Source organism: Miniopterus natalensis, chromosome 7 (assembly GCF_054644295.1).
Source record: "Miniopterus natalensis isolate mMinNat1 chromosome 7, mMinNat1.hap1, whole genome shotgun sequence".
NCBI lineage: Eukaryota > Metazoa > Chordata > Mammalia > Chiroptera > Miniopteridae > Miniopterus > Miniopterus natalensis.
The window spans coordinates 3,405,145-3,429,023 of NC_142087.1; the positions used below are offsets into that span (position 1 = coordinate 3,405,145).

The following is a 23,879-nucleotide window of genomic DNA, read 5'->3' on the forward strand; positions in this document are numbered from 1 at the left end:
AGAAATTACACCATTTGCTAATCAGAGCTCCAGGTCTCACTCACTAAACTGTAGGATGTCGGGGATAGAGGATGGTGATGTGGCATCTTGGGGCGCAATTGGCCAAAGTCTAGAGGAAGGGTGATTCTAGATGGCAAATGACCCAGTTTCTTTAACAAATAACTGATAGGGGTTTGGGTGGGGAGCAAGAGGAGGATCTATTAGAAAAGAGACATACCAACCAAATGCAGTGTCTGGACCTGGTTACGCTTCTGTTTCTAACATACCATATTTGAAAAGACACTTTTGAGACCCCAGGGACATTTGAACATGTACTGAGTACTAGATGATATTAAGAAATTACTGATTTTGTTAGGTATGGTAATAGCTGTCTGGTTAGGTTTAAAAGTGTTTCTCAGCCTTGACACTACTGACAGTTGGGCTGGAAAATTCTTTGTGGTGGGCCTGTCCTGTGCATTGTAAGATATTTATTTAGCAGCTTCCCTGGTCTCTACTCATTGGATGCCAGTAGTTCTCCCCACACCCATCCTACTTCAGTTGTGACAACTAAAAAATGTCTATTAACATTGGTCAATGTTTGCCTCTCCAGAAATATGCTAAGTTGCTCAATGTTTCCCCTGGGGGGTGGTGCAGAATCACCCCCAGTTGAGAACCATTGCTTTAAAGAAAGCCCTTCTGTGCTATGTGCACATGGGAAAGTGTTTATAAGGGAAATTTATGATATCTTAGATAGGTTTTACATACTCCAGAAAGAGAAAGAGCAACAGGAAAGATTGAGGAAACAAAAGTGAACCCCAAGTTGCCATGGTTGAAGCTGGCTATGGGTACCTGGTGTTCTTCATACCGTTCCCTCTACTTTCGTGTATGATGGAAATTGTCCATGATAAAAGAAAAAATATCATAGGGTCTGGAGGCCTGAGTCTGAATCCTGGCCCTGCTACTTATTAGTTGTATGACCTTGGACAAGTCGCTTAACTTCTCTGCGCCTCAATTTCCTTATCTGTAAAATGTAGCTGATCATAATACTGACCTTATTGAGATGTAATAGGATTATAGCAGCCAAGGTTCATTGCTCACTTACAAGGCACCAGACACTCTTCTAAGCACTTTACGTATTTTAACTCCCTTAATCTTCATACCATCCTGGGACATAGATTCTGATATGACTCTATTGTACAAATGAGGAAACTGAATCTCAGGGAGGTTAAATAATTTGTTGTAGGTCTTTAAGCTAGTAAGTGGCAGCATCGGGATTTGAATCTGGGGTTTGTCTGTTTTAAAAACCTATGCACTTGACCGTTAATGATACTTTCTCCCATGGGTTGACAAACTATGGCCTATGGGCCAAATCCAGCCCCACTGCCTAGTTTTCTTAAAGTCTCATTAGTTAGTACACAGCAGGCTCATGCATTTCCACATTGTCTGTGGTGCTTTTGCACGAGGGAAGCAGGGTTGAGTAGTTCTAACTGAGACAGTATGGCCTAAGAAGCTGAAAAGATGTCTCTCTGAACTCTTACAGCAAGTTTCCCTGTCCTGGTCTATGCCTCAAACCTTGAGCAGCTCGGCCATGAAATAAAGAACCTCAGTGTGTCACGCCCTCTACAGGAGGGACAGCGGCAGTGCTCCTGCAGAGTTGCTGTGGGATTTTCAGGGATGGGACACAAAGCATTTGATGGCTCCCTCTATCGGGGTCGAAGGCGAGGCCTGAGGTCAGGACCTTGCCTGGAGCCTCCATGGAGGCCATTGACGCCACTGGCATGTGCCTCTAAGTTCAGAGTCTTTGCTCCCACAGGCTGCTGTCCACCATCACGGAGCCCACCTCGGGAGGGCCCTGCGACCCGCCCTTGGCCGAGGAGGCCACGTCCTCTCCATTGGTCAACGAAGAGAGCGAGATGGACAGGACCGACCACAGTGGCATCAAGAAAGTGTGTTTCAAGGTGTCTGAGGAGGATCAGGAGGACTCGGGTCACGACACCATGAGCTACCGTGACTCCTACAGGTGGGGGCAGCCGTGGGCATCGTGTGGCGTTTGACAGGGATGGCCAGTAGGACAGTTGAGGCGACTGACCTGTGGGAAAGACAGAATTAGAGGGACATTTTCCAGGAAGCAGTGGGATGGGGCAGTGTTGCTAAACCATATGGTTCTGGGGGTTATCTAAGCCCCCAAAGCCATCCCAGATGCCCCCTCGGCTCCCCTGCCCCAAGGCCAACGTTTCAGGCTCTGGCCCCTGTGGACACCACCTGCCCATCCTGCTCCAGTCCCAGTCTACACACGCTGATGGAGTGTGGGCAGAGAAAAAGTAAAGATCTGTGGTGTGTCTTAAAACTTACATGGTTTCTGCAATAAACACTGCTTATTTTTACTTGATCCAAGGAGGAAGACAATTTTTTTCCTTCCTAACTCTGAGAGGGTCTGAGTTGTTTTTTTTACTAGTTAAGCTAATAATAACAAGATCAGTGAAGTCCTAATTAGTGGGTTAAATGGACTAAAAATTCAGTTTCCTGTAATAAACCGTATAGTGGGTAAGTGGAGGTCCTTACCACAAATAGACAAACTCTGTGGGCTCCAGTGAAAGGTTATGTAACATTTGAACGTGTGGTCAGAGAAGAGCCTTAGAGGGGCGCTTCATTTGTTTAGGGCAAAATACAGAACTGCTCAAATTTGACGAAGACCTTTGCCCAGGCCTCCCAGCATTCGTGTCTTTCAGTCTTCAAGTGGTCTGACTGGTCTCTGTTCCTGGCTTGATTTCTGTATAACCAGATGTTCTGCTAACTGGCACCGTGTGTTCCCAGTGCCTCCTGTCCATAGCCCAAGATTTCTCCATCTCTTTGGGTTTCCATCCTTACATTTTTGGGTCCTCTGCTTTTTCCTTTAATTGTCAAAAAGGTGAAGGAAAGAATTTCAGGACTGTGGTTTTTGATTCCCATACCTTCTGAATTCCTGGACATAAGCTAAGAGAACACAGTCCTGTCCTCAGGAGGTTCCCAGCCAGGCTGGGGAGACAGAACACGGAGCCATGTGGTTGAGTGTGGCGTGTGCACACATGTCCAGGAGCCAGGCTGTCCCACCAGAGCGGTGACAGAAGTTTACTCCCAAATAGAAGCAATTTACTGTCCTCTTACTATTTCTGCGTTTCTGTGCTGGGGGCTAGAAATGTTTCTCCACGATCAGAAAACCAGCCAGGACTGCCTTCCCTGTCACTGGCACTGGTGGTAGGTCCCAGCACCCTCTCTGGGCCAGTTGTCCCCCGAGGAGCCAGGGATTTTGTCTTCATTCCAGAAAGTGGGTTGTGGGTGCTGGGACCAGAGGGTGTGAGCTGAGGGTGACTCCTGTCTTCCTCTGCCCTTTTGCAGCGAGTGTAACAGTAACCGGGACTCTGTCCTGTCCTACACCAGTGTGAGAAGTAACAGCTCCTACCTGGGCAGCGACGAGATGGGGTCTGGTGAGTGTAGTGGCTTGTGCTCGAGGGCGGGGGACTCCCCTAAGTGAGATTTTGTTTTATTTTTATTTCATTTTACTTTACGCTGTGTGATATTATTTTGTATTATGTTACATAGTGTGGTAGTGTCTTTCCTTTCATTCGCTCATTCAGCACATTTTATTGAGCACCTGTGTTGTGCTGGGACAAGAGAATGAAACAACAGATCCTGGTACTCAAGGAGCTGACGTTTTCCACAAATGTCATGGGCACCGGACACATGAAAACATACATGATGCGATCAGAGAGTGTGATGAGTTGCTCTGATGTCACTAAAATTGGCTGACCTGATGTTTTCCATAAAAATGATGTACTCAAACCAAAAATTCAAATGACCCAGAAAAGCTCAAAAGAATTACAAGAAAATAGGTCAGAACCCCCAGAAATGACCACTGGTGACATGTGGAGATCATTGGTGAACACACTTCTGCACAGTTGGGCATGTGGGTGATGGCTGGATGGGTATGTAAATGATATTCTACAAATTAGGTTATACTGTACTTACAACTTTTTCTGAGACTGAAATTTGCTTTGGTTTTAGTTTCATTGATTTCAGCCTTTAAAATTTTTATTTTGTGAATAGTCATTCATTCACATGGTTCATAATTGAAAAGGCTCGAGAGGGTGGGCAGTGACAAGCCTCCCTCCCACCTCATAATCCCGTCTCCCGGTTCCCAAGCTCCCACTGTCACAGCTGCCTGTGTGACCTTCCAGTGGTAGTCTGGGCATCAAATTTTAATTTTAATTTTTTTTCAATTCAACAGAAGAAAAAGAAGCATAAGTAACATTGAAAATGTTGCTGAACTTTAGATAAATATTTCATCACATAAGACATTCTGCTATAAAAACTGTCCCTGGGGAAGTTTTAGGAAGGAACTAAAACAGGTCGGGGATAGATGGGGAGACTTGGGGTCCAGTTTCTTCTCTCTGGCTTACAGTCTCTTCATTTGCAGAGTCTCAGAAATAGAAACAATGACTTACAGTTGTGTGATGCTTTAGTTCCTGTTGCCCATTTTGAAGATGAAGAAACTGAGCCTCAGAGAGGTTGAGAGATTTGCCTACAGTCACACAGCCAGGATCCGAGTCTCTCAGACTCCAAGTCCACTATGGATTTTGGGGCTCTGTTGCTCTGTAGCCTCCTTGAGAAGGAGGTTGGGAAGGTGTGAGATGGGACAGAAATTGTTTGTTGATGAGTGTGGCTTCATCCTTCTGCCAGGAGACGAGCTGCCCTGTGACATGCGGATTCCATCAGACAAGCAGGACAAGCTTCATGGCTGCCTGGAGCATCTCTTTAACCAGGTAGGACCTTTGTTCCCACCCCTAGCCTTACCTTGGGTTTCTCCTATCACCCCTGGTGAGAACCCATAAGCCAGGAGCTGGGCCAGGGCGGGGAATCATGGGTCCCTGCAACCTGGAGGGCCACAGGGGCCACACTAACCTTGAGCTTCCTGCCGGCCAGGTGGACTCCATCCACGCACTCCTCAAGGGGCCAGTCATGAGCAGGGCCTTTGAAGAGACCAAGCATTTCCCCATGGACCACAGCTTGCAAGGTGAGCACAGGGGCGCCCCTCCGCAGGGCTGGGAATGACATCCAGCGAGCATCCAACAAGGAGGCAGCTGCTGATGGGGAATGTGTGCTGGACTGGGGTGGGACACAGGCTCACACTCTCAGCCTTGCCTCACTCCTGCCCAGTGGCTAAGGGCTCATCCAGGGCTCAGCAAGTTCCGCCCATGGGCCAAATGCAGCCCATAGTCTGGTTCTGTATAGACTGTGACCTGAGAATGATATTTTCATTTATAAAGAGTAGTAACAACAAAATAAAACAAAGAAACAAAGAATCTGTAACAGAGACTGTAAGCCATGCAAAGCCTGAAAGAGTTCCATCTGGCTCCTTACAGAAAAAATCTGTGGAGCCCTGGGCAGGTCCCTGAGCCTCTCTGGGCCTCCATCTGCCCGTCTGTCACAGGAGGGGCGGGACTGGAGCACAGTTCTCCACCCCTCAGGACCCTCGGCCCTGCACCATTTTACCCACATTCACAGGATCTGTTCACATCTCTGCATTCTAAAAACCCATATTTGTTTGCTGCCTGCATTATTAGTGGCATAATTTTTTTGAAAACGGGACTCCTTTTAAAAAATTTAGATTTGGAAGGAACTCTTAAAACTCCCTATATATGGAAAACCTGTAGAACATGCCATGAAATAACGAAGAGTGTGATAAATTCAATGGAAACAGCCACAAAAAATGTCATTACACTGCAGTCAGGTACTGTTGGCTCCCCAGAGCGCTTTGTTCTTTCCTCATGAGAGGGACCAGTAGTCAAAGAAGTGTCAAGGACTTATCAGTACCAAATTGGGACTTTCTTCTTGAAATGGTTGAGAGGAAAAGAATTGACATGTATGTCCTCCAACCTACCTTCCCTCCCATTTACCCATCTACCCACCCACCCACCTGCCCGTTCATAAGTTTGCACCAGGTCCTGTGCTGGGCACTGGGGACCCTGTGATGAATGTGACATGGCTCCTGATCCCCAGGAGCTCCCAGCTGGGTGCAGGAGATAGGAAAAGAAACAGGCAATTGCTCCTAAATGGGAGTAGGAAGTGAGGAAAGCTGGGGTGCTCTCGCTCAGCTGCCCCTCCTGCTCTCTCAGGATCATCTCTTCCAGGGACAGGCCTCAGAAACATCAAACCCAGAGGAACCAAAACCACAAATATCTCAGAAGCCTGGGACATTGTAGCAGGGAAGAGGCCCAAGAAACAGGGGCCTGTGTCTGCGGGGGCCAGGTTCAAGTCCCAGCTCTGTCACCCCCTCGCTGCATACTTTAGGCAGGACACCTTCCCAGCCTGTGCCTGGGCTCCCTCCTGTATAGAGAAGAGGTTAGAGTGGGTTTAACTCATGTGCTAGCTTGATCGTTGCGGCCGTGAGGAGGTAGTCCCTGAGGATCCCTCTGTGACTATGTCCAGGCTTAGGAGAAGAGAGTGCAGTGATTGATTTGTGATGTCTGCACTGGATTGGTTTCGGCTGGGAGGAGTCACACTTCAGACTAGCGGGAAGGAGTGCTGAGGTTGATGAGCGATGTCTGCCATGGGTGCGGCACTATGAGTCAGTAGCACATTCGCCATGTATTTGCCCTCCGTGGAGCAGATAGTGCCCAGGAGTCCTGCCAGCATCCTTGATCTCGGATTCTGAGCCTTGTAATCTGGTGATGGGACATATAGGCCTTTGTGCCACATTTCTCCAAAGCTACCTCTGTCCCTTTCCTGCCCTCATGTCACTTTCCTGCCCCAGAGTTCAAACAGAAAGAAGAGTATACAATGCGTGGCCGGAGCTTGATCCAGATCAGCATCCAGGAAGACCCCTGGAACCTCCCCAATTCCATCAAGACCCTGGTGGACAACATTCAGAAATACGTGGAAGGTCAGTTGCGCAGGGAAGGGTAACGGGGGGGTTGTTTGTGGCCATTGGTTCTTAATGTGGAATGTGGAAGGATCGGGAGTGTGTCCATCTCCATGTCCCAAGTCTCTCCATGCCCTGGGGAAAGACTGGAAGAACTGGTGCCCCTTTCTTAGCCGAGTGTCCTGTCCTGGGCAGGGCCCTGGAACTGTGTACACACACTGGATTAAGGAACTGCTCATTTGGGTGCTGGGGACTTCCTTGCAGAGTCAGGAGGCTGAGAAGGCTGAACTTACTCCTCAGCTTCAGAAATTGTGGGGTCTAATTCAATTCCTTTTATTTATTATTGAAGTCACAGGCTCGGGGCCCCTTCATCAGACTTGGGCCCGCAGATAGGTTTTGATGCTATAGCATAAAAAAATGTGAATTGGCTGCCAGTGTTTTATTTTCTGAGATGTCACATAAAAATCTAGTTTTCTGGCTACTCCTGAACAGTCAGGGGATCTGGCAGTAACAGGCCTGCAGTCCCACAGTCACACTTGGGTGGAGATGAGTGGCAGCTGCCATCTTAGAATGGAGAAGGGTGTCTTCCAGTTCACCACAGTCCCCATCACTCTCTGCTTCCTGGTGTCTTGCCTCACACATCTTACACTGCCTGCCTGGCCCTTGGCAGCATTTGAGTCCGAGACTCCTGGCTTAGAAGGACCAGGAGACATTTGTCTAGGACAGCAGAAGGTACAGAGCCTCAGAGTCATTCCCCCGGAGCAGTGCTTCTGAGTTGGACTTTCAGATTTTTCTTTTAAGCCCCTTCTGGGCCTAAGAGCCTTTTTTTGAAGGAAAGAGACCGGGATGTTAGGCCTGTGTCTGGAAGCTCTGAGCTTTGTCTATGCGGGTGCAGGGCTGTGGCTGCATAGCATGTGCATACGTGCCTGGGTGCTCGCATGAATACATGTGCACCTGTGTGTATGTGCACATGTAAGCGGTGTGCCCATGTGCATGTACACCATGTGTGCTGGGGGCTCTGGCCCAGGAGTTGGAGGGGCTGGTTTCGGCTCTGTTTGGTGGGCATATGTAAATAGTTGGGGTGCAGCCAACAGTTGGGGTTCCATCCCCTGGAAGTTGGGGGTTTCTGGAATTCACCTAACATTCAACCAGAGCTCCTTTAGCACAGCTGTGCGTACCCCGGGATTCACTGCACAGGGCTTAGAGCTTGGGCTGCAGGGAGGGCCCAGCTCTGCCTTAATCTTGTGCTGACTCCCCTTGGCTTGTCCTGTTTTTCTCTACTCCTCTCCTTCCAGATGGGAAGAACCAGCTGCTCCTGGCCTTGCTGAAATGCACAGGTGAGGGCTTTGAAGCAGCAGCCGTCTGTGATAGACGCCCCCCCAGGTGTATCCAGGAGAGGCCGTCCTGGCAGCGGGTCTCATGAGCGCAGCCCGGGGAAGGCCTCTTCTGCTGGTTGAGGTTGATGTTCCCATGGTCATCAGGGCCTGCACATGGGGAGAAAGTAACACTGCAGCCTCTTGCGCCTAGAACTACCTAGACTTTGTTTGCCTCCCCCTCTTGAGTCCAGGGGACAAGTCTTGGCCCTGCAGTCAGGAGCCCTGTGTCTTGCCACTCCCAGGCCTGGGTGGATCTTAATGAGGACACAGACAGAGGACCAGATTACTTAGGGAGGGCCTTTGCCAGTGGAGTCCTCAGCCCCGCCTGGGACTTCTGTCCAGCAGAGAGTGTGAAGGAGGAAAGGGCAGATGGAGGGTCCGGGGAAGCTGGGAGGTGTTCTCTGCCCCTCCCTTTCCAGAAATTCTCTGCCAAGTGTCAGCTAAAATAGGATCTAGGTCAAAATTGGTCACTGAAAACCAATTGGCTAGAGCCAGTCTTCAAAAATAACCCCTTCCAGAGGATTGGGACCCTGGATGAATGATTGCCCGCAACTGGCCACTTCTGCAAACCACGTCAAGAACAGGGGCAAGGAAGGGGTAGGCAGGAAGGCATACTTCTCAGAAATAGAGAAAACGGTAAACTGCATTTCTTAAAACATGGAGCTTTGCAGAAATGCTTGGCATCATTGGCATCCAGCCAGGCAAGGTCGAGCAATCCCCTGACCAATGGAGAAACAACTGAGTAAGGGCTTTGGGAAAGCCTTAGGAAAAATCACAAGGCAGGTGGGTCATTGAGAGAGTTTTTCAGCAAATTGGCTTGCTTTTGGAGAAATGATGTTTATGGGGTTGGCTCTTGGTAGCTGGGATTGATTTTTGGCAAGTTGGCCCCGGATGGGTGGCCTGTTGGGGCTGGTGGTTGGTTCGGGGGGGGGGGGGGGGGGGATGTGCTTTGGGGTTTGGGGCTGCTGATGGTGCAGGAGCACCTGCCCAGCAAGCCCGGCCTTGCCTTCCAGACACCGAGCTGCAGCTGCGGAGGGACACCATCTTCTGCCAGGCCCTGGTGGCCGCCGTGTGCACCTTCTCTGAGCAGCTGCTGGCAGCCCTCAGCTACCGCTACAACAACAACGGCGAGTATGAGGAGAGCAGCCGGGATGCCAGCCGCAAGTGGTTGGAGCAGGTGGCAGCCACTGGTGTCCTCCTGCATTGCCAGTCCCTGCTGTCGCCAGCCGCTGTGGTGAGTGAGGGGAAAAGGGACAGGTGCCCGGGAAGCCTGGGCAGGAAAGCCTCTGCTAACTTACTCACTCAGGCTCTCACTCACCTCCTTGTTCATTTAGCACCTGTATATCGAGCACCTACTATGTGCCACGGTTACAGGCACTGGGGACCCAGCTGTGGGCAAAGCACGGAGTTGTACTCAGGGATCTTAAATCCTAGTTGGGGGGAATGGACATAAATAAGTAAAGTAAGTGATGTAGACCAGTGGTTCTCAACTAGGGCAGTTTTACCTCTCTGGGGACACTTGTCAATGTCTGGAGACATTTTAGGTTGTTATGACAAAGGGAGAGGAGGTGCTACTGATGTCTAGTGTGTAGAGGCCAGGGATGCTGTTAAACATCTTACAATGCACAGGATGGTCCTCCCCTTTCTGAGAATTATCTGGCCCTAAATGTCAATAGTGTCATACTTGAGAAACCCTCATATACAGGGATAAGGGTAAGGAGAAAAATTAAGCAGGGAAGAGGGAAGGAAAAGGTGGGGCAGCCGCAATTGAAAGTTTCGATAAGGTAGCCAGTGAGGGCCTCACTAAGGTGACATCTGACCTAGGAACTGGAAGGGGAGGGAGTGAGCCATGAGGATAGTGGGAGGAGTCTTCCAGGCAGAGAGAATAGCAGATGCAAAGGTCCTGAGACAGTGTTTGAGAAACTACAAGGTGGCCCTGTGGCTAGAGGAGAATAAGCTGGGGCAGGAGGAGGTGAGTCTTGAGGATTTACTGGGGTCAGACTGTGCGGGGCCTTGCACGACTTAGGCTGTTACTCTGAGTGGGCATGAGCCATGGGAGGGTTTTGAGCAAAGGAGGGATGGGATCTGACTTTTACACTGAAAGAATCATTCATGCTCCTTGGTGGGGAAGACTATGAGGGCAAGGACAGAAGCTGGGAGGCTAGTGAGTAGGCTTTTGTAATAATCCAGGTGAAATTCCTTGGTGCAAACAGAATCTCAGTTAATTCTCACAGTACCTCTGAGGCAGGTTTTTTTACTACCCACATTTTAAGGATGAGAACACTGAGGTCCGGCAGCCAGGTTTGAACTCTGGGAGTCTGACTCTAAGCCCTCTAACCCCTAGGTTGCTCTGCTTTCTCTGCATCTCCTTTTTATCCCTGATCCTGCTGTCCCACCACTCTCAGGGCTCAGAATTAGGGCTGGTCCCTCTGCTGGCCCCCAGGAGGCAGAACCAAGGACTCTTCATTTAGGGGTGCTGGGGCCTAGAACCGACGTCCCTCAGAAATAAAGCGTGCAGCAATTTTCTGTGCTCTTTGGTCCTGCACCCCATGTACCCAGGCCGGCGCTCACCACCTCTACAGCCCTGAGCCTCCTAGGCAGGGCCGAAAGCCACAACTGCTGGCTCTTGGGAAAGCATGGCCTTGGTGCGCCCTCTGCTGGCCGACTTTGCACACAGGTGTTGCCTGGCTGGAGATCTGCTTTCACCTGGTTCCTGGAAAGTGCAACCAGGACCCGGAAAGGCAGCCAGCAACACTCAGCCCTCATCTTTTATTCTCAGATGAGGACCCTGGGGCCCAGTGTGTTAATTCACCAGTCACCATCATGTGCCCAGCTCTGAGCTGGCTGTGGGTGTCTGAGACTCACTTTCTAGTTGGGGGAAGCAGATTGGGAAGAAGGAAGGAAGAGGGAGGAGAGATGGACAGGAGGGAGTTATGCAGAAGACTCAGAAAGTGATTGAGTTTCTTTGGATTTAAATGGTCAGAGATGTCCTCTCTGAGGAGCTGAGACTTGAGTACCAAGACAGTCCCCTAGGTAAGTGGTCTGAGGAAGAGTGTGGTGGGCAGAGGGTACAGCGTGTGCAAAGGTCCCAAATAGAGGCCAGTGTGGCTGGAGAGGAGCAGGCCCGGGGGTTGGGAGATGAGGTCAGCGGGCCACATCTATAGGGCCCAGGACTTTATTCTGGAAGCAGAGGAAGGGCTCAGAGGCTTTGAGCAGTCGTCACAGGGGAAGCCCAGGAGTCTGACTCTAGGCTTGGTAACCCCTAGGCTGCCCTGCTCCCTCTCCGTCTCTGGTTTTATCTCTGGCTGCCCCTTGTTTGGGGGAAAGGGTGGAATAGGGAGACCTGTGAAGAGGCTGGTGTGGTCCTCCTTGAGAGACGATGGGGATTTGTGTTGGGGTGGTAAGGAGGGTTGAGGGAGGTGGATGGATCTGGGGTATGTTTTGAAGGTCAACCCGTCAGGATTTGGTGATGGGCAGTGTATCGGGTGAGGGGAGAGGAGTCAAGAAGTCCTCGAAATCAGAGTTTGGGGCTTAGGCTGCTGGGTGGATGCTGGTGTGCTTTGCTGAGATGGGGCCTACTGGAGGGGGTTGAGGAGGGAAATGAGGACTTTTTGGGGTGTGTTAGGTTTGAGATGGTTGAGTTGGATTGCTGGGACGGTCTGGGCAAGAGGGCCACCCACACGTTAGAGCGGAGCTGGGTTCTGACCTTGGGAGGTGCAGGACAAGCAAACCCGATTTCACGTCCAGCTCTGGAGAGCCCAGCACGGAACCTCGTACCTGCTGGGCCACAGCCTGGCGTGTCCACTAGTGTTGAGTCAGAGCATCTTGAAGTGACACCCTGGGGCACGGGTGGCACCTGAGACTTCTGCACCCTGCCTTCCTCCACAGAAGGAGGAACGGACCATGCTGGAGGACCTCTGGGTGACCCTGTCGGAGCTGGACAATGTCACCTTCTCCTTTAAGCAGCTGGATGAGAACTACGTGGCCAGTGAGTAATTCCCCCTCTCCCAAAGTGCCAGTCGGGGTTCTGGGGTGGAAGGAACTGCTTTGGGGGCCACCCTGCCACCAGGCCACCTGCCCAAGGCTGCCCAGGGACCCGGTGCTTTCAAACCTCATGCCCCCAACGTACATGGAAAAAGAGGGTCTATTTTTGTATAAACCTAGTTGTCTCCAAAATCGCTTAAAAGGGAGCAACTGGTACCTAGCTGTTATTAAAATTTCTAGAGATATCCATTACTGGGGTGAATACTTGTTGAGACTTTCTAAGAATTTATAGCATCAGTTTTTTCCTCCCTCCCGTCCTCTCTTCCTTCTACCTGCCCACCATTCATCCATCCATTCACCCACCCATTCATCCATCTACTTATCCATTCATCTGTCCATCCACTGTCCCATCTATCCATCGACCACCCACCTACCCACCTACCCATCCACCCATCCACTCATTCTCCATCCATCCACACATTCCTAATTCTGAGCATACGTGTCAGGCACAATTTTCAGTTCTGGGGCTGCAGTAGAGAAACACAGTGTGGTTCCCGCCCTCTTGGAGCCCATAGGCTAGCCCAGTGGGTCTCAGCCCTGGCTGCAGTAGAATCATCTAGCTTTTCAAAGATACCGATGCCCTAGTCCAAAACTCAGCCCTGGCAGGTTGGACTCACTCTGGGGCTGGGGGGTGGGGTAGATCCTGGGTATTGGGATTCTAGAAAAGCTTTCCAGGTGACTAGGTGACTTTGAGGATAGAGGACCACTGGGCTGGATTCTGGAGCTGTGGTTCTCCGAGTGTGATCCCTGAACCTGCATCCCCTGGGACCTTGTTAGAAAGGTGAATCCTTGGGCCCCATCCCAGACCTGAACCTGAAACTGGAAGTAGAGCCCATAAACCTGTGTTGAGAAGCCCTCCAGTGGTTTTGAAGTACTAGTTTGGGAACCAATGCTCTAGATCAGTGATTCTCAACTTTTTAAAAATCATTATCACCTCCATAAGGAGTTCGTTTAGATAGTTTTTTCCTAATTGCTGCAACCCTATTAAATTTTAATATCATGGATATACTATATGTCTGTTTAGGTACTGTTTGTGTATCTGTGCTTTCAACATAAAAGGAGTAAGTTGTTTTTGCCATCCCCTCAAGAACCAGTTTTCACCTCCTTAGGGGCAATATCACCCTGTTGAGAATGTGTGAAAGTCTAGAGGGACTATAGATTCCGTTTCACATGCCCGTTGGCATTGATGGTCAGTGGCTGCCTTTTGATAGGCAAAGCTGGGCTTAGGGAGAACTACTGATGGATTAGTGATGTTTGCCATGGGTGCCAGATGGGGTGTCAATGCCATGCCTACCGTAAGCTCTTCCCTATGAGTGTAAATAAATGCAGGCCCTGGTTGAGGGCAGCATTTGGCAGGTAGAGGCCTTGGGCTATCAGGTGAGGAGTCCAGGGAGCATTGGTGAAGCTCTGAAGACAAACACTGACAACCTCCAAGCTGGGCAGAATCAATGTCAGGTCTAAAAATTAAGCAGTGGGCACTGGGACCTGTTGAAAGAGGTGAAAAGGGAGGACAGAGGCTGCTCTTCTGAGTGTGGGAGGACCGGGCTGTCTGAGGCCACCCCTAGAGGATGGGAGGGCTGAAGCCACTGCTCTGGTGTAGGCAGACATGGACCACCCAGGATGCCACTTTGAAGGTGGGAGGCAGGGGGTTCTGAGGATACCCCTCTGGGGTGGGGAGAACAGAGAAGTCCCAGGATATCCCACTGGAGGTCTGAAGGAAGGTCCGAAGCTGCCCTAACAAAGGCTGGGCAGGGCTCCCCTGAGCCTTGGTACTGACCCGCCCTGCCCCACCATGTCCTCCCACAGACACCAATGTCTTCTACCACATTGAGGGCAGCCGGCAAGCGCTGAAGGTCGTCTTCTACCTCGACAGTTACCACTTCTCCAAGCTGCCCTCCCGCCTGGAGAGCGGGGCCAGCCTGAGACTGCACACCGTGCTCTTCACGAAAGGTGAGCTGTGGGGTGCTGAGTGGGACCCACAGGCGATACCCAAGGCTCCGAGCGTACTGGGACCTCATCCCCTGCCCTCCCTTTTCTTTCTTCACAGCTTTGGAGAACATGGAGGGGCCACCTCCTCCAGGCAGCCAGGTGGCGGAAGACTTGCAACAGGAGATCAACTCTCAGTCCTTGGAGAAGGTTCAGCAGTATTACCGCAAACTCAGGTATCTGCCTGGGTCACATTCATTCACATGTGGATTGTCTGTGGCTCTTTCGTGCTACAGTGGCCAGGCTGAGTAGGGTCTCGATAGAGACTAGTCCACACAGCCCAAAATATTGACTGTTGGGCCCTTCATAGAAATAGTTGGCTAAGCCCTGTTCTAAAGGGTGTGGTGGACAATAACCGAGTGAACGAAGAATGATGTAGCAGGTTAAGTGGTGAGAGTATTAGGAGGACAGATACGCTGGACTAGGAGTTAGAGAGTGGAGGTGTCAGGTGCTGATCAGCTGTTCAGGACGAGCTGTCAGGGAGAGATGGCATTTGAGGGGTGCATGGGAGGCCCCTTATTGCTTCCCCCTATGGGGCTGTTGCAGGAACTGGTGACTGTGGGCATGGAGAGCTGTGCAAGGCCCTCTCAGTGGTTTCTTTCTGAGAGTTGTTGGAGGGCAGATGGGCTGGGGCAGTGGGTGGGGACTGTGTGGACGGTGGGCATGGTGGACCCCCAAACCCATATCTGTTTCTCTCAGGGCATTTTACCTGGAACGGTCTAACTTGCCCACAGATGCCAGCACCACAGCAGTGAAGATAGACCAGGTGCGTCCACCCTTATGTCACCGTGCTGTTGAGCTTGGACGGTGCTCGGGTCAAGACTCAGCTGTCAGGGCTCAGGGTGGCACACCGGCCAGAATCCTGGCAGAGCAGCCCCTAGGCCTCTGCAACCCTCCTCCAGGAAGTCTCCTGGGGTAACTCTCTCCCCATTTGAGGAATTCCTGCCTCTTCCCTACCACTTTGGAGTTCCTTAGGTGACTTGTTTTTGCTAGCACCCACTCACCAGTGCCTCCTGCAACTCCCTTGTTTATCACAGCATTTCTCTGAGGCTGTGGCCAGCTATGGCCAGCTTTGGCCATGCAGTGTTCTTTTTGTTTGCTTGTTTCAAATTTGATGCCAACATTTAAAAATCAAAGGATTTCCGGTGTAATGGAGGCGGCTAGCTTTTCTTGAGAAATGGAAAGATCTGGCTGTCCAGGGCTTACATTCCCACGTGTCACAGTTGGCTTTCTGAGGGCACATGCTCCCGGCCTGTCACCCACTTCCCAGGCTCAGGCAGGCCTCAAATTTGACAGTGGTTTGGGGGTACTGGCCTCTGGACTGTGAGGCTGGGGGCTCCAAGAGAAGTGGTGGCTGTGGCTCTTTGGGGGTCTAGTTTCGCTGGCAGAATATGAAGATGACACAAAGAATTGGCAAACCACCATTTTTTGCCTTGAATGCAATTGAGGGAAGCTGGGGTGGTAGGAAGGCTCTTCTGAGGGAGGTGCGGCTTGGGCTGGGTGTAACAGTTTGGAGGACAGGAGAGGGCACTTCATTCAGGCTCGGTTGGGGGCACACCTGGGCAGGTGAAGAGAATGAGATTGGAAGGTAACGTCTGAAATACATGGTGAACAGTGAAGGCCAGTTTGTGGGGCAATGGGGAGCCACAGATGGTCCTGGAGCAGGGGTTGGGGATGGTTAATTGGGTTGTAACCCCTGGCAAGGGGAGCTGGGAGGACAGCTGCAGTAACTGAGCTGGACTGGAGGGATAGACGGGGTGGAAGGCCAGGTGGAGGACTCCTCTGACTGGCCATGGGCGTGTGTGCGCCTCACAGCTGATACGTCCCATCAACGCCCTGGATGAGCTCTGTCGTCTCATGAAGTCCTTCGTTCACCCCAGACCTGGTGCCCCTGGGAGCTTGGGCGCTGGCCTCATCCCCATCTCCTCCGAGCTCTGCTACCGCCTGGGGGCTTGCCAGATCGCCATGTGCGGCACGGGCATGCAGAGGTGAGCCGGAGCGGGGCGCGCCGTGATGCTGGCGTGTTTGAGGGGTGCAGAGTGAGGCAGACGCTGACTGTGTGCGGAGTGTTGGAGGGGGTGTCCTACTGGAGAGGAGACACCTGGGGTAGGGGGAGTTATCAGAGGCAGGAGGGGGCAGCGCCGGGCCCTGAGGCAGGGGCTCGCCGGGGAGAGGAGGGTGTGAGCCCCGATGGTCAGGGGTGGGGTCTCCGAGGCCTCGTGGTGGGCAGGAGGTGCCGTCTCACCTGCCGTCCCCTGGCCTCCCCGCAGGAGCACCCTGAGTGTGTCGCTGGAGCAGGCGGCCATCCTGGCGCGGAGCCACGGGCTGCTGCCCAAGTGCATCATGCAGGCCACGGACATCATGCGCAAGCAGGTGAGGTGGCCGCCTGCAGCTGGGTGGGCGTCGGCTCCAGGTGTGGCCCGTCTCCCCATCTGGAGGGGCCCAGGATTCCCGCTTCTGGGCCTGTGACTCACCCTTTCCCCACCCCACCCGCTCACTGCTTGCTCAAGCGCCCTGAACTCCGTGCAGAGGCAGGTCCCAGCCTCATGGTTCTTTCTTCCCAGGGCCCCAGGGTGGAGATTCTGGCCAAAAACCTTCGGGTCAAGGATCAGATGCCCCAGGGCGCACCTCGGTGAGTGGCTGTCCCTCTCTCCCTCCCTCTCCTCTCTTCAGGGAAGACCAGGATCTGGGCTTGCAGCAAACTCCTGGCCTCACCCCAGGCAGACCCAGTGGTAGTCGTATGGGGCTTCACCTCTCATTTATGGGGCCCCACTTTGGAAAGCTCAGTTTTTTTATTCCCCAGAGGAGTGCCTACTCCATCTGGGAAGATGAAACGAGGCCCCCAGAATGAGGCACGGGCAAGGATTTGGTGTGACCCGCCCCCATCACCACCTTTTCTCTGCCACCCTGCTACCCTCAGGCCCTCAGGCCGTAGGCTGCTTCGTGTCCTCAGGACCCCATCGTCTCTCCACGTTGATTTCTGCCCAGCTCATGTGCTGCCCCCTTTCCCAGTAGTACCTCGTATTAGTCCATCTTCTCTCTCCATCCCCACGGCCCCAGTTTGCTATCAATACCTGCCCACAATTTTTAAATCACTTCATTTTGAAATAGTTTGACTCACAGGAAGTTACAAAAGTAGTACAGAGAGTTCGCGCGTGCCGTTCACCCAGCTCTCATGTAACCACAGGACATTGTTAAAGCCAGGAAACGGCGCTGGTGACTACAGCAGCTCCCACGCAGACCTTACTGTGTTCCACCAGTTTTTACACACATTATTTTACCCTCACTTCTTCTGAATACTTTGATTTGTTAACTTACCCCACTCCAGGCATTGTTTCAGTCTCTTTACCTATATCATCTCAAACAACCCTGTGAGCAAGATACTGTTATTATCCTCAATTGGCAGTTGGCGCCACTGAGGCACAGAGAGGTTAAGTGTCTTGCCTGCGGTCACACAGCTCATAAATGGCAGAGCTGGGATTCCGAACCCAGGTAGTCTACGCCTGGGAGTCAGGCTCCTAACCACTGTGCCACTTTGCTTCTCTGTCTTGTCTGTGCCACCGCTGCTGCTCTTTTCGGGTCCCCCTGCCATCATTCTCCCCACAGCAGATCTGCCTCTTTTGCTTAGAAGCCATTAGTGGCTCCTTCTTACTTGACAATGAAACTCAGTATCTTTCCGATACAGATGTTGAGAAAACCAAGGCAGCTCTCTGCGTTGCAGGGAGAGAGGCCCCCAAGATTATATAAAGTGAAAAAACTCAAGGGCTAGAGCACTGTGACTAGTTTGCTACCATTTTTATGGGAAAACATCCCCCCACACACATGTAAACATACACCCACACGCGTATCTTAACACAGACACGCAGACCAGCTCTGCTGGTAAAACCCTCACGCGTCTGGAGGGAGCGGAGAGTGCCTGTGGGGGGGACTGGACAGCTGCGGGAAGTGTGGGCAGCATAAATATTTTTCACTCTGCGTTTTTAAAAATAGCTGCTGAGTTTTGTTTTCTGGGCATGGATTACCTGTTCAAACAAAGATTGAAGCCATATTAATAATAGGCCCCGGCCTCTCATCTTCACCTCCCCCCGCCAGGCTCTACCGCCTCTGCCAGCCGCCGGTGGATGGGGACCTCTGAAAAGATGCGTGGTGCTCGGCTGCGTTCCCTGGAGCTGGGGTTTGGGAGGACACAGCGGGTCATGCTGGCCTGCTCTAGAGCTGCTCCTGCTCGCTCCAGGATCTGCCCAGCCTTCTCCATCACCTCCTGCAAGGACAGGCCATGCCCCCACTCTCGGAAGAGCAAGCTGATCGGCCTGGGGCCCGCACGTTCTCCACACTTCTGCCAGAAACCTGAGGGGTGCTGGGGACCCACAGAGCTGATGGGTGCAGCCAGGGCCGGGGCTCCTGCTCCCAAGTCCCTGGGACACAGGGGTGAAGTCATGGACGCTGCAGTTGGAGGCCCACAGACTCAGCTCCCTCGGGATGGCTCAACCTGCACTTTCGAAACCCTGGTTTCCTTCTAAGTCCACATTCCAGGTGACACACGTGTCTCCGTCTCCTCCTCACCTTAGCTTCCAGATTCCCCCCTGTACTAACCTGCTCCGTGGACTCAGAAAAGTGGGCCTCTGCCAGGAAAGACAGAGGGACAGGGTGCGACACCTGTTACCAAGAGGACACTCGAAAGCCACACCAGCTTCCGACAGCACCGCCATTGGAACGTGAGCCATTAGCCCTGGGCACAAGATTTGCTCCAACTTTATTTATATGGCGTGAAATCTCTATGGTTTACTTTGGAGTTTTATGTTGTGGTTGTGTGATTATATATTTGACATTTTAAATTTCAAAGAAAGGTATATTGTCTAACGGGACCATCGTAAGGTAGTATTGACAACTTTTCCCAGCTCTACTAAAAAAAGAAAAACTAAATTATTGAAAATTCAAAAAATGTCAGTATTTCATTTTTTTAAATATTAGGGTCATAAGGTATTGCTTACAGGTCTGAGCTTGGTGCCTCTTTCCATCCACCCCTGGTTCCCCATTAGTTGGTCAGTATTAGAATGAATTACTTTGCTCTCTTTGAATGACTGGCTGTAAGGGTTTGAGAGGTGGCTGTGCCAAGTCTGGGGACTGGTGGGGACTGAACCACCCACCTGTCCCACACAGGTGTGTGTCCTACAGGTAAGAGGGTCACTGGGAAACCCTGGGTGGTAGCTTCTGTAATTTATTTTTTCTGATGTTAGAACAGGATGTTTGGGACTTCTCAGCCAGCCAGACAGGAAGCCATCCTGTCTACCTTCTGGGCACAGGGACCCACACAGGGGGACCCTCTCCGCAGTTTGTTCCCTCTAGCTCCTATACTCCAGCAAGAAATGTTATAGCTGAGGTGGAGAGAGGGGATGTCTTTCTGCCCTTGGCTGATGGTGAGATCAGGTGTGGGTTTCCTGAAGCCCCACCAGAATGTTGGACCCTTGTGCCCCCAGGGGCCACCTTCCTGAGCACTAGACCGCAAGAAGTGGGCTTGTTGCTGGACACTGGTGACGCTGATACAAACGAGGATCTGCTTTAGCCCTGTGGCGGGAAATGGAGAGGGGCTCCTGAGGGCAAGGCCTCGTGCACTGGTTTACTTTAAAATGTACAGATTCTTCTCATTAAATTCATGATAGATTTTTTATTATTATTAAAAGTCAGTTTATAATACAAATATCTTGATCTGTGGTTCCTTTGGGGCCAACTCTGGTGGCATGGCGGTGGGTGGTGTGGCCAGCCTCACATTGGAATGAGCTGATACCGAGAAGACTCGCACAGAGGGGTCATTGAGCCAGTGACCCCTAGTCAGTCATGTTACCCCTCTGAGCCTCAGTTTCCTCCAGTAAAATGGGGACAGTATATACTTTCCCTTGCAGAGGAGTAGAGAGGACTACCGAGATTTCACTGCAGGTCTGCGCCTCAGGTGTGCCAGGAAAATACCGGTCTTTATGTTGCATTACACCTTTATTTTGGATTCTGACCTCCTATTTCATGCCATAGTGGGAAAATGTGGCTATTTTCCCAGGCATTCCCCACCTCCTCCTCCTGGGTCTCACGCCAGAGTTGCTGATCTTACATGTACCCAGGGGTCAGGGTAAGTCCAAAGGAAGTCACTGCACCATCCTCCGTCCCAACCTGCAAGGTCCATTCGGGTCTAGGATCTGGGATCGGGGCTGGAATGGTGGCCAAATACTCAACACGGGGTGGGACTGTTTCCCGGCCGATCAGAATCCGCACTGGCCGCAAGCAGACCAAGCAGAACACGCGCTGGCGTAGGCGCGGTGCCTGCACACCCGGACCGGTTGTCCAGGCCCCAGGCTCTGAGCTGGTTGTCACCTGCCTGGGCCTGGGCCATCTTTATGAAGCTGCCTGGGTCCATCTGCCCAGCCAGGGCCATGTCGCTCTCTGGGTGGAATTTGCCCTGCAGACTTGCTAGGCTACCCTTTGCCTGCCTGCCTCCCTCTCCCTCCCTCCCCACCCCCTCCTCTCCACCTGCCCGCCTCCTCCCTTCCTTTTCCCTCTCCCCTCTTTCTCTCCCTCCTTTGCTACACTTTGGGAAGCGCTGCCATCTCTGAAAGACCCCTCCTTTTAAAGGTACCCACAGTTATGCCACCCTGGGGGCCCTTTTGAGCCATGATGCTCACACCAGTCCTGCCGTTTCAGACTAGAGCCCATTATCTTTTCATCTCTTTTTCTTCCAAACTAACCTGTCCCCCAGCTCATCCTCTCAAGGCCTAGATTGGGTCTCTTCCAGAGAGCTTTGTGACTCTCAAATGGCAGGTTTCAAAGACTCAATACTGTAATCAGTGAAAGTAATCCTGGTGGGATTTCGGCACAGTGACGGACAGATTATTTGGAATTATCTGAGGCCAGTTTGGGATCCAGAAAAGTCACTCTAAGGGAAGGGCTGTCACCTCAATCTATATTTGGGTTCAACAGGGAGGATTTGATGCCTTCCTTCAGGCAGACACTTTTATAGGAAACAGTAATTTCTGCTTGTTCTGTACCCTGGGATCCTGCAAGGAGAAAAGTGAGTTCTATAGTGGACAGGGGCAGCTTTGGTCTGGGGCTGAGAAGTGGAGTCTCTGTGGCCTTGAGGAAGTCACATCTCTTCGCAGACACTGAGGTGCCTCTGCAAAGTGGGGGTGAAAGTCTCTCTCCAGAGGACCTTTGTCACAGTTATAAAATGGAGCATGAGCAGGGCATTTCACAGGAGACAGGAGGTCTCAAGCTGGCGGGCCAATGGCCGAAATGTGGATATTAATGTGTGTGTTTTATTTTCCTGACATGGTGTCTTTATAATTTTGAATTAGACATTCACATTTAAGAACCAGCAGATTCCACTTCCAAATTCTGATTTTTGTTTTTTCTTGAAAATTCAGAAGTTCTGGTTGTGCTGGCCCACGTTCCCACCTGGCCACCTGTCAACTGGAGCTGAGAAGTGGCCACAGCCTTTGGGCAAGGCACCAGCTCTCCAGTTCCCCACAGCCTCACCTGGCCCAACACGCTCCTTTACCTGGCCTGCCTGGCTCTGGGATGGCCCTGCCCGGGAGAGTGTGGCCAGAGCTGGCCTTTTTGACTGCCGAGGTCCTCAGCTGTGGAATCAATGTGGTGATGTTGGTTGAGGAAGGACACGTTGGCCAGGAGTTGCTGTGCTGGCCAGTGGAACATCAGGGGTGGGAAAAACCCTGCAGTTGATGTGTCTCTCGGACATTTGGTTCTCTGCTTTCCCAGGACAACAGCTGGGACCAGGTGTCTGAATCTGTCTGAGCCTGTTTCTTCCACTGTCCAGTAGCCAGCGCCTGCACCTCTAGCCACATTCTTCTGTGCCTGCTTTGTTCAGGGGTTGGGCTGGATTGTTCAGGGAAATGAGGCGTGGACTAAGACCTTTGAAATCGGACCCTAGGCTGCCCCCTGGGTGCCAGGCTTCTGTACTTGCTGAGTGGCCATTTCTTGGGAAGTCCCCGTCTTTGTAGGAGCCTCACTTTCCTCTGAGAAATGGAGACAGTTGCACCCACCTGTCTGTGTGCTGGGGGCCAACAGTCTCCAGGGTCCCCAGTTCAACTTCCAGGGGATAAATGTGGTGCCCTGTCCACCCAGCAGGTGGCACCAGGGATTGTGTAGTGCTCAGAGATTGAAGTTACCTGGCCCCTGTTCCTGCCAGGTCTTGCCGACCAGCTTCCAACCCAAACACTGGCTCCCAGGTGCCCACCTTTGGGACAAAGACAGCCTGGAGGCAGGGGCTGGGGTTGTCTTGAGGATGGGCACTGGCCTCTGCCTTTTTACGCTGGGCTCAGTGTGCATATTTTCTCTATTTTTTTTCATTTTTTAAAATTCCTCTCTCTTATTTTTGTCTCCCCCCTCCATTTTCTTTCTTATTTTTTTTATGTCCCATAGCATATGTCTGTGAGCTAGACTCTATTTTTATTTTCTTTCCTTTTTTCTTTTATGCTTTTCCTTCTCTTTCATTTTTTTCCCCTTGCAGTCATATATATGAGGATGTAAAAGACCCTTGTAAAGTGAGGTGCTTGAGGGCGGTGACCCGGTGCCCACAACTACTAATGCGCTCGGCCCCACCTCGCCCAGAAACCAGGACCTGCAGAGAAACACTGACCACCAGGTGGCGCTGTGTGCCAGGGTGTCCCGCCCGGCCTGCGAGGGCAACGGGAGCGCTGTAAGTCTCGAGCTTTGGAGCTTAAGGGGGAGGTTAGTCAGAAACCACGGCCCACAGCTGCCCCTCTGAGCGCCAGTACCCTGGAGGGTCGAGGGTGGTCAGGAGAGGGCGGTAGGGGTGCGCCTGACCAAGCAGCAGGGCCCAAGTTCGAGTCCCGTGATGTGCTGTGTGATCTCGGGATGGCCCTGCCCTTCTCTGTGCCTCAGTTCCCCCACTTACAACAAGAGGGCATACAACTCAGTTCCTCAAAAAGGACTCCTCATCCTCTGGCCAGCTTGGCCTCTCCCAGGCTTGTCTGAAGGACCAATAGCAACGTTCAGAATCTCTCATGTGTTGAGCACTTGGTATCATTGCACAGTTTGCTGGCTGCTGAAAGGCCTCATGTCATGTGATCCTCTGACCAGCCCTTCAAGGTAGGTACTACTAAGGTCCTATTACAGAGGCGGAAATGTACAGATACTTTAAGTGACTTACCCACGGCTAAGGAGCTCAGAAATACTGGCCCCTTGTGTGGTTCCAGGGCTGTGGCAGCAACATGGCATTTAGAAAGGGGGAAGCACAGTGGCCCCTGGATTTCATGGACTCTGCCCAGGTGCAGCATTGGAGAATCTGGCTTTGGTTCCAGAACTTCGCAGAAATGGGGGTGGATGAGGGGAAGGGTTGAAGAGGTCGCCTTACTAATGAAAGGACCACAGGGAAAATGAAAGTGTGCTTTGCTGCCTTCTTGCCATGGATGCTGCCTCAGGATCTTTGCACATGTTCTGCCAGACTGCGTGTTCCATGAGGATAGGGGCCTGCCTTGCTCACAACTGTATCCCTAGTTTCTAGTACAGTGGCTGGTGCATAGTAGGTGCTCAATCAATACTTATTGACTTAAGTGGAATGAATCAGCAACTGA

General features: G+C 51.7%; 1 protein-coding gene across 1 annotated transcript in view; it reads left to right on the top strand.

Annotated features, from left to right (window-relative positions):
* Positions 1–19,981, top strand: part of PREX1 (phosphatidylinositol-3,4,5-trisphosphate dependent Rac exchange factor 1) — a 158,030-nt gene extending 138,049 nt beyond the window's left edge. Inside the window, exons 26-40 of the mRNA XM_016197354.2 lie at positions 1,793–1,999; positions 3,355–3,443; positions 4,696–4,778; positions 4,939–5,029; positions 6,770–6,898; positions 8,173–8,214; positions 9,267–9,487; positions 12,142–12,241; positions 14,104–14,247; positions 14,345–14,459; positions 14,983–15,049; positions 16,099–16,271; positions 16,554–16,656; positions 16,848–16,915; positions 18,376–19,981. Coding sequence (XP_016052840.2) covers positions 1,793–1,999; positions 3,355–3,443; positions 4,696–4,778; positions 4,939–5,029; positions 6,770–6,898; positions 8,173–8,214; positions 9,267–9,487; positions 12,142–12,241; positions 14,104–14,247; positions 14,345–14,459; positions 14,983–15,049; positions 16,099–16,271; positions 16,554–16,656; positions 16,848–16,915; positions 18,376–18,418 — 1,675 coding nt within the window. The 3' untranslated portion in view covers positions 18,419–19,981. The remainder of the gene's footprint in view (positions 1–1,792; positions 2,000–3,354; positions 3,444–4,695; positions 4,779–4,938; positions 5,030–6,769; positions 6,899–8,172; positions 8,215–9,266; positions 9,488–12,141; positions 12,242–14,103; positions 14,248–14,344; positions 14,460–14,982; positions 15,050–16,098; positions 16,272–16,553; positions 16,657–16,847; positions 16,916–18,375) is intronic.
* The last annotated feature ends 3,898 nt before the right edge of the window (positions 19,982–23,879 follow it).